The sequence below is a fragment of the Otolemur garnettii genome, unplaced genomic scaffold (genome assembly GCF_000181295.1).
Source record: "Otolemur garnettii isolate 467f Iridium unplaced genomic scaffold, OtoGar3 scaffold00002, whole genome shotgun sequence".
Taxonomy (NCBI): domain Eukaryota; kingdom Metazoa; phylum Chordata; class Mammalia; order Primates; family Galagidae; genus Otolemur; species Otolemur garnettii.
Genome location: NW_003852397.1, coordinates 24128282 through 24138868, shown reverse-complemented (window position 1 = coordinate 24138868; position 10587 = coordinate 24128282). Strand labels below are relative to the sequence as shown.

The 10587-nt window shown below is 39.3% G+C and overlaps 1 protein-coding gene across 1 annotated transcript in view; it reads left to right on the top strand.

Annotated features, from left to right (window-relative positions):
- Positions 1-10587, top strand: part of ARHGAP18 (Rho GTPase activating protein 18) — a 68297-nt gene that overhangs the window by 26195 nt on the left and 31515 nt on the right. The window contains exons 7-8 of the mRNA XM_023513468.1: positions 6258-6423; positions 8883-8974. Of these exons, the coding sequence (XP_023369236.1) occupies positions 6258-6423; positions 8883-8974 (258 nt within the window). The remainder of the gene's footprint in view (positions 1-6257; positions 6424-8882; positions 8975-10587) is intronic.

Genomic DNA, 10587 nt, shown 5'->3' with positions numbered 1-10587 from the left:
TCATTGTTGTTTGGCGGGTCCGGGCTGGGGATTCGAACCCGCCACCTTAGGTGTACATGGCTGGCGCCTTAGCCGGTTGAGCTATAGGCGCCGAGCCCCCATTCCTTTTTAAATGTACGTTGTTCTCTGTTGTGAGGATGCATCAGCGTTTCTTCATCTAGTCCCCTAAGGATGGACATCTCAATTGTTTTCAGGCTTTGTCATATATTTTTTAAAAATCTTGTTTTTATAGCTAGCGGGTAAAAGTAAAGAGCTATGCAAAATGTGGCTTAAATGGATAATCCACAGTCCCAGACTATCCTGAGGAAAGTATCTTTTTGAAGCAATACTCTTCATCGCAAAAGATGAAAAGGTTTTATTTATTATTATTATTATTATTATTATTTTTTTTTTTTTGCAGCATTTGGCCAAGGCTGGGTTTGAACCCATCATCTCTGGTATGTGGGGAGCAACATACTCCTTTGAGCCACAGGCGCCGCCCCAGATGAAAAGGTTTTAAATGGACAGATAGTAGAATGTAATTATAAAAACATTGTTAACTTTTCAGTTGTTGACTCAAATAATAGAATAATTTATCTCCACTTAAGAGATTTCCAAGCAAAGCATCCTCTGTCATTTTCTTTTCTTTTTTTTCTTGAGACAGGGTCTCACTTTGTCACTGAGGAGGGCTGAATTCCTGGACTCAAGCCTCCAGAGTAGCTGGGATGATTGGTGTGCACCACTATGGTGGCTAAGTTGTTCATTGTTTAGAAAGGGGGTCTTGCTATGTTGCCCAAGCTGTTCTTGAACTTTTGACCTCAAGTAATCCTCCCACTTCAGCCTCTTGAATAGCTGGGATTGCAGGCATGAGCCACTGTGCTCCTGGCCTCTGCTGTTTTATTTTCTGTGTAACACACTAATTTGTGTTCACCTGCTGTCTTGATTTTGTCCATGTAGTGCCCCCCTGTTTAAAATGATCTCTCCATTTCCACCCCTCTGCTATTTCATATTCATGGAGGAAACTTTAATCTATCCTTCAAAGACTAGTTCAATATCCAGCTTCCTCGATAAATCTTTTGTGATTGTGAACTTACATCAGATAAGATGTATACAATCACCTTTGAACTATTAAGCAGCATGTTTTTGATACTTATTATCAATCTCTTCATGTATTCTTTTATCTGCATCTGTTCCTATTCATCTATACAACCACTTTTTAAAAAATCTAGATGTCTTCTAGAAGGCATGGGCACAAGGCAAGGTCTCTGCAGGTTCCTAATACAGTTGATGACATGAATATTTGTATTCATTACTGTGAGGCAGGTGCCTAAGCAGATAAAACCTTGAGTTCCATTTCTGTTCTGTGCTTCCCTGCGTCTGTAAATAAATAGTAGGCTTTATGTAATACATTGTTCTCTGTTGATCTCATTCCATATTCACTTCCTTTTTCCTACAGCATTGAGCATTCTTTGTTAATTCTTTATGATCTCTCACAGTGGATTCAGATTTCTCTTAAAATTGGAGATCAGGTTTTATAACCTTCAATATGCTTAGTTTAAAAATTTACTAATTCTTGTATACACATTACAGCTCAGAAATCATGCTCTGTAATTATTTCATTTCTTTATCAAATCATCCGTGAGGTAGATTTCTTAACCTTATTTTTCATCCAAGAAGATGAATCAGAGAGATTCTGTGATGTGCTGAGGCTTGACTTTAATGACTAAGCTTTTGAAGCTTTTCTATTGCTTTTTAAGTCAAAGCTAGAGTGACTGGATGAATAAAAAAAATCAAGTTCATTATTACTGATGAAGTGCCTAAGGGCCCCTTGTATTGCAAGTTCTATTACAGAGGAGGACAGTCAAGAAAAGCTACCTGGGTAATTTATGGTAACATGGAAACCAACGACCTTAGACAAATTTTTGAAAAATTTTATTTCATTCTTTAACACATTTTTCAGAAGGTAAAGAGCATTTCTTTTGCTGAAATTCCACTGCCTTCTCTTAGCCAACCAACTGAACCATTCAGTCTATTAACTAAACAAAAAACGACAGGAAACTTCATAAATATTTAAAGCTGCAGCTATGAATTAAACATCGGGATAAAGAACTGACTCCTTCATTAAGCGCAATGTTTAAATAAATAAATAAATAAGCTCATGACATACATTCTAGGTAAATCAAATGTTTGAATTAGTAATATTTCAGATTTCTCTAAACATTTACCTTGGGTAATGCTTTTAATAATTATATTGCATGTGTTTGGCTTATTAGACCAAAAGCCACCGATTTTAATGAAACATTTAGAATTAAAAAATAAATAGATGGTTAATATGTGGTTGGGTTAGCCAATTTGAAAACAAAGGGATTAGCAAAAATATCTGGTTAAAGCATGAGAAAAATGTGACAGATTTTAAATGGTTTTTAAAAGGCAGCTCAGTACAAATCACAGAAAATCCGGAGCACATGAAGCCAGCGTCCCTGTCACTTTGCTGTGTTTGATTTTGTGCCTTCCTCTGTAGGATGAGCCTTCCTTCGGTAGACTGTGACTGAGCACCTGGAGTGTGTCAGGTGTCGGGCGCAGCAAGGTTACAGAGGGGATTAAGACACGGCTCTACTCCGCATCAGCACTTACCTAGATTTCTTTCTGCTTACTGTGGTGGATGGAAAGTGGAGTAGAGCAGATGGTTACTGAGCTTAGGATTTAGAAGGTACTTGCACATCACTGGCTATGTGGCCATAATTAAGCCTTTTTACTAAACTTCAGTTTCCCCACCTAGAACATGCCATAGTAATTCTTTTTTTTTTTTTTTTTTTTGTAGAGACAAAGTCTCACTTTATTGCCCTTTTTAGAGTGCCGTGGTGTTGCACAGCTCACAGCAACCTCCAGCTCCCAGGCTTAGGCGATTCTCTTGCCTCAGCCACCCAAGTAGCTGGGACTAGAGGCGCCTGCCACAAAGCCCAGCTATTTTTTTGTTGCAGTTTGGCCAGGGCTGGGTTTGAACCTGCCACCCTCGGTATATGGGGCCGGTACCCAACCCACTGAGCCACAGGTGCCTCCCGCCGTAATAATTCTTAACCTGTTGGGACTTGTGCAGAATATAATGTGCAACTACTAATGAAATATGAATATTGTCCTTATTTTTTCTTGCCTTGCCATAATATATAGGAGAAAAGGAAACCTGCAAAATGGTGGAATTATTTAGAAAGCTCTATAAAAAAAGTGTAGCAATACGTAACACTTATTAAGTGTTATGTGTCATTTTGTCCTCAACACAACCACAGAAGCTGAGACGCACACAAGGTGACATAGGTACAATAGCTAAAGTGATGGGCAGGTGGGATTTCTCCATGCAGTCTAGCTCCACTTTATCTTATTTATTTATTTATTTGAGACAAAGTCTCACTATGTCACCCTCGGTAGAGTGCTGTGGCATCACAGCTCATAGCAACCTCAAACTCTTGGGCTTAAGCGATTCTCTTGCCTCAGCCTCCTAAATAGCTGGGACTACAGGTGCCCATCACAATGCCCGGCTATTTTGTGTTGTAGTTGTCATTGTTGTTTAGCAGGCCTGGACTGGGCTTGAGCCTGCTAGCCTCAGTGTATGTGGCTGGCACCCTACCCACTGAGCTACAGGTGCTGAGCCTAGCTCTACTTTCTTAACTCCTGTGCTCTAAGGTGGTAAGTCTCTCACCTTTTGGACACCAGGGACTTGTTTCATGGAAGACAGTTGTTCCAACTTTGGACTGGGCGGGAGGTGGTATTGGTTTCCAGATGGCTCAAGTGCATTACATCTCCACCTCAGATCATCAGGCATTAGATTCTCCTAAGGAATGTGCAGCCTAGATCCTTTATAGATACAGTTTATAGTAGAGTTCATGATCCTATGAGAATCATACGCTGCTGAAGGTTGGACAGGAGGCAGAGCTCAGGAAGTGATGTGAGTGATGGGGAGCGGCTGTAAATACAGATGAAGCCGGAGGCTCATGTCCTGCTCTACATCCCAGGTTCTAACAGCTCATCAACCAGTACTGGTCAATGGCCCCTTGTTTTGGGGGCCACAGCTGTACACCATGGAGACCATCCATACCACTGCTGAAAACTTACATAGCTCCATTTTAAATAACATCTATTGCTGTTTTATTTAATGTTCTCTAGGAAAAAAAATTATTATAAAAGTTGAGAAAGACATCTTTTCCAGTGGACTTGAAGGCTCTCCCGTGGAGTTGAGTTTGCTTAAAGGGAATTTGCTGCTCAATTATCAAAAATTCTACACTTAAGGAATTGCTCTAGGAGAGTGACTCTCAAACAGTTGGTCTCACAGCCCTTATGCTCTAAAAAATTATTGAGAACTCAAAAAGCTTGTGTATGTTGGGGGGGAGAGATGGGAGGTTATCTATGGCTATTTACCATATCAGAATTTAAAATTGAGAAATTAGAAAAATTAATCCATTTAAAGTTGTAATATTCTAGTTAACATTAAAACCTTTTAAAAATGGAAAATAACCATGTCTTCTAAAACAAGTGTGCAGTATGGTTTTAGTTTTAACAAGTCTCCAATGTCTGGCTTTAGTTGAGGTCGCTGTATTTTTATATTCACTTCTGCATTCATTCTGTTGCATTAGCACATGTCACATCTGGAAAAGTACACTGTACACCCATGAGAGACAAGAGTGTCTAAGGCAAAATAATGTCTTAGTACTAATTACTAAAATCATTTTAACCTCTTGTGGGATATTCCCACAGGCATGGGACCATGTCTAGACCATGTTTTGGGCATTATTTTCCTGGACCATGTTTTGGGCATTACTGTCCTGGATGTGTCTCTTCCCCTGGTGTTTGGACCATGAGTTGTTAATGATATGGTACAAAATCAGCAAAACAAAGGGAATGAAATGGAATCAGTGGAATCGGTTAATCAGCAATTTAATGAGCATGTTTAAGGGCAAACCCATGCTACTAGAGAATGATCATTGTTTCAGTAGGGAGTAGATGCAATGGGACTATAATTTGTATGAAATATGCTAGAGAAACTCATGTTTTGACCCTGTAGTTAATGTGTTTATGTTAAAAGAGACTGAATAGGTAGTAGATAATAGTTCAGAAAGGTAAAAAACATATGTACTAGTCCTAAATATCTCCTTAAGTCTCACCTCCCTCAGGGCAAAAGTAATAGTGCAGGTTGAACGTCCCTAATCTGAAAACCTCAATTGCTAAATGCTCCACAATCTGAAACTTTCTGAGTGCTGACGTGATGCCTCGAGTGGAAGATTTTACACATCAGCGCTTCACACTCATTTTATTTCATGCACAAAATCAGTGAAAATATTTTATAAAATTACCGTTAGGCTATGAATATATGAAACATGAATGATGGGTTAGTCTTGAGTCTCCTCCCTAAGATCTAGCTCATTATACATATATAAATAGTCCATAATAATTCAGAAAAAACATCTGAAATCTGAAATTTCTGGTCCCAAACATTTTGGATAAAGGATATTCATCCTGTAGTAGCAGCCACATAAAAGTTCTTGGGCAGTACTGGACCCTTAATCCTTACAGCAGCCTTCTTTATTATGTGGCTGCCTGCTCCTCCTCCTGCCTTTGTACAGAAAGTAAAGTTAGGTCATTGCCATCAGTCACACAGCTAGTGAGTGGCTAGATGACTGGTAGGCATCTGGCTCTGAAGTCCCTGCCTGCCCTTAGTTGCCACTTTGTCTTCTTCCCCTCCCCCAGTGCTATATGGCCTTTTTGTACCAATCTTGGGGGATTTTAGGTGACAATTAAAAGATAACTAATGTATGTGGGGGATGCTTGGCCCCTTCTCAGCACATCCTCATGGCAAGTAGTCCCCTTTCTCTTCCTCCTACTTGTATTGGTCACGTGATCTTCCTCCTCTTCCTTTACCTCCCTTCAGTGATGGTTTGTGCTTGACCTTTAACCCTCCTTGGTTCCTGAAGGTCAGGGACTTACAGGTTTCTTTTTCCTCTGCTCTCACTGTATCTCTTGTCCGCCGAGCCACTGGTATTGGTACTCTGAGCACACTGTCTGGTTCCACTGTCTTTCAGAGGTTAGATGCTGACTTTTGAACTCCCCACAGCTTTTGGGGTCATTGTCACGACAGGACTGCTCTTCAGTCTGGCTGGAGAAGTTCTACCATGCCTTGTAGTCGCTTATTCTGGGTATAACTTCTTTTCATGATCGTACTTTCTTCTTCTTGCATTACAAAAGGGGTTCAGCACTGTGAACCTTTACTACATTAATGGTATTTCTTTTAGAATTTCAGATTGCCAAAGGACAAAACAGGCACCACCAGGATTGGTGACCTCGCGCCCCAGGACATGAAGAAAGTATGCCGTTTAGCTCTCATTGAGTTGACCGCCCTCTATGATGTTTTGGGCGTTGAACTGAAACAACAGAAAGCTGTGAAAATCAAAATGAAAGGTAATTAGGAAATTAAAAACAAAAGTTGGATTTATTCCTAAAGTAGCAAGGATGGATGTGGCTTTTAAGCAGTATTCTTGGGGGCAGGCGAACAACTACACAATGAATCTAACATTTGAATACTTTCGAAATTCAGAATCTAAAACATTGGCTTCAGAAACTTTATAACTTGATAAAAATACATTGTGTTCTAGACTGTAAAAGCAAAGGCATAATCAAATAAATTAATTCTCATACAAGGAAATCTGAGTTGAGTAATCTTTTTTTGTTGTTTTTTTGTTTGAGACAATCTTAAGCTGTCACCCTAGGTAAAGTGCAGTGGCTTTACAGCTCATAGCAACCTCCAACTCTTGGGCTCAAGCGATTCTCTTCCCTCAGCCTCATGAGTAGCTGAGACTACAGGCACCTGCCGCAATGCCCAGCTATTTTTTTGTTGTAGTTGTCATTGTTTTAGCTGGCCCCGGCTGGGTTTGAGCCCGCAAGCCTTGGTATATGTGGCTGGCACCCCACCCACTGAGCTATAGGCACTGCCTTGAGTTGAGGAATCTTAACTCATGTTGTGTCCTTTGAAAATTATGTATTAAAAAAATATATTTGGCACACATATTTATTTCCAAAATCTTTAAAAATGATATTAAGATGATCGATTCTGAATGATGACTGTTGCATAGTCACTGGATTGGAAATACACAGGATAATAGTCTGTACTCTTTGTTCACTGACATTCTAAATAGTTTGGGAAAAAAGACATTTTTTTTCCTCTATTAAGAAAATAATTCCTTTGTAACACACTCTACCACTAAGCTGTACTCATCCTGGAATGTGTAGTTTTCCTTTTGTAAGCAGTTTGCTTTAACCATTATGCGCACAATTTATTTTTTATAATATATTAGAGAACAGACAACACCTTAGTTTTTGTTTCTATAAGATATAATCAGCCCAGAAATCAGGTAACTCTATTGACAAAGCTGTTTAGGAATCTCTGTCCTCTAATTTAATCTTAATATTAAGATTAAATTAGAGGACAGAGATTCTCTTTTCCTGAAGAGAAACCAAGGAGGTTGATTATTGAGTTGCTATGGTAACATTGGCACAGACAAGTATTCACCTGATTTAGGTTTTAGAGGCAATTACTCTACAGGGCTGAAGTGTACCTTGCCCTCAGGTCCTCTATCATGCTGGGCCCCAGAAGACCTCATTCTGTGCTCAGCTCCTTTGAGTATTTTCACTGAAGGCCTAGGACAGTGAATTTTTGAGTTAAGTGGTGCTCTGGTTTTTCTCTCGTTCTTGAATAAATCCATTACAGATAATGAGGTCTTCTGGTGCTTTTCTAGAAGCTCATCGCAAAGCCTTCTCCAAATACAGCGTGTAAATATAACTTACATAATTGTGAGGCAATGTCCAAGATTTTTAAAGTGGCTTAGAGAGGTTTTGTTTTTAGTTTTGTGTTTTAGAATTATATCCTAGCAGAGAAATACTAAGTTGTTCACACGAAGAAACTGTCATTGTTAATAGAATTTCTTCCCATCTTTTTAAGAGGCGTGTGTCACGTCTAAGGTCTTTATCTTCTATTCCACACTAGACCTTTGGCATTCGGGAGGATTGCATCTTTCCTTAGCTCTCAAATGGAAAAGTTATTTACTGGATTATTGGCTTTCCTGTGAATGGCATCTTGATTAAGCCTCACAGTGTCCAATGTCTGTCCTTGTACCACAAAGTAATCCCCTTTTTCCATGTTCACAGATGACTTTTATTTCTCTGATGATGTGTGTCATAAAGGAAAGAAATGATCACTTTGGTGCTAACTAGCCTCTCGTGATGGGAGGGAGGTGCCAGTGGGAGCTGTGCTCCTACCAGGCTCAAGGCCTGTGATTTTCATTTAGAGAAATTATAGTTATTACTTGTTATTTCTTTTGGACTTATTCCTATATAAAACTACAAATTTAAATTCAAGAACACCAAGAATCAACTATATTTTCCAAAGAATAACATTTGTAGAACAAGGTCATAATATTGACTGACTTCTTAAAAAACAGGTATTTACATTTTACAGTACTGTAGACTGTTAAAGGTCAATTGACCATGGAGGAGATAAGTGATTATTTGCCATTAAGTCAGAACTTAATTGGATTATATTTAGCACAATTATTTGAGTATTTTGCCTCTTCTCACAGGGCTCTATTGGTTTTTTGTAGTCGTTTGTCCTTCTCTAATTATTTCGGTGATTATTTGCAATCATTCATTTAGTTGTCTCTGCCTGCCAAGTGCCCTATAAGGCAGGCCCAAGAATTTCCGACTGGCCTTTGTATATAATGGCTAGATTGTCACATGCACTTAGTAGATGTTCAATAAATAGTTGTCTGATTGAATGGCAATGTCAGAAATTTTATGCTTTAACATTTTTGTGTTAATATCTTACAGATTGACAGAAGTGAAGAAATTTTGTTTTCTTGTTGCAGATTCTGGTCTTTTCGGTGTTCCATTGACAGTATTGATAGAACAAGATCAGAGGAAAGTACCAGGAACTCGAATACCCCTGATCTTTCAAAAAGTGAGTAGGCTGGAACTGGTCAGCGTAGATAGAACATACTTGCCGGCCAGTGGTTTGTTGCGTTCACACTATTATCACGTAGTTTTCCAATTGATATGCTCTTTTATTTTGTACTTTGATTTTTCTATTCAGGAGGCACATTTGTTTCAAGGGCTCATAATTTTTATTTCACGGTGATGCTTTCTGTGTTATTACTGTAACTGTGATTACCTGGCATCATTTTCCTGTCTTATATTAGCTGGCTTTGTATAATTGAGATTTCAATTCTATAACACATAGGAGTGGGAACTGCTTATAAATTTCTAGGGACTTGAATCCTCATGAATATTTCATGCCTCTATGTATCTCCTAAGCTTTCCTATTTACAGTGAGGATGTCCAATTTAATTTACCAGTGCCTATTTTCAAAGTAGGCAAAGAAACCATAAAGTAGAATTAGAAAATGATTGCTAAACTATTAAGTCACTTGTGTAGTCAACACTCAATTATTCATAAGGGGATTATCTGTGGCAATATAAAAATTTCCATCCAACCTCTGAGCCATCATTGTTCAGCATCACAGATTACATTTGATAAGAGCTAGGGAATGCACAGGGAGGAAGTCAGGTCAGACTGGTTATGAACTAGCACTACCCAAGCTATAGATTCTTTGCAACAACCCAGGCTTATCATAGTTCTGGAAGTTTCTGGGGACAGCTGAAATTGATTTGCAGTTAACTAGCTCAGAAAACTCACCTAATACTAATATTCCATCTAGTTGTCAATTATTCTTTCCCTCTCCTAATGTCGTCATTTCTCTGTCTGACCAACTAAGTTTGGCGCCTTGATTCCCATCTCCACCATGACATTCAAACCCGTATCTCATTGTTCATCCTGGCAAACTTTGTTCTAAGTAGTTTATCCCACTCATCAGCCTCTGCTAGCCACGGCCAGTAGGACCTGTATCTCTGTGGAGAGTTGTCACAGTACCTGTGATTAACAGAAAGAGGCTACCCAATTTGGGCTGTATATTCAAATCCTTTTGTCAATAAAAGGCACAAGTTACTGTACACAGATGGCTATCCATAGAAAAGATCTCAGTAGCGTCCTTTCTACGTATATTCATCAAGGTTCTCCAGAGACACAGAGCAAATAAAATGTATGTAGAGAGGAGAGATTTATTTCAAAGAATTGGCTCACACATCTGTGGAGGCTGGCAAGTCAGAAATAGGTCGGGTTGCTGGCGGGCGGGAAACTTGGGCAAGAGTTGATGTCACAGTCTTGAGTCCAAAATCTGCAGGCTGGAAGTGAAGTCAGGGTTTATGTGTTGCAACCTTTAGGCAGAATTGCTGCTGCTTTGGCTAACCTCAATCTTTTATGCCTTCAACGGATTGGATGGGCCCCACCATGACATAAAGAATAATTTGCTTGTTTAAAATCTATTTATTTAAATGTTAATCACATCTTTAAAAATACTGTCACTGAGGCTCGGCGCCTATAGCTCAACCGGCTAAGGCACCAGCCACGTACACCTAAGGTGGCGGGTTCGAATCCCCAGTCCGGACCTGCCAAACAACAATGATGGCTGCAACCAAAAAATAGCCCTCAATCATTTCACTGATGGAGTTTTGGGGC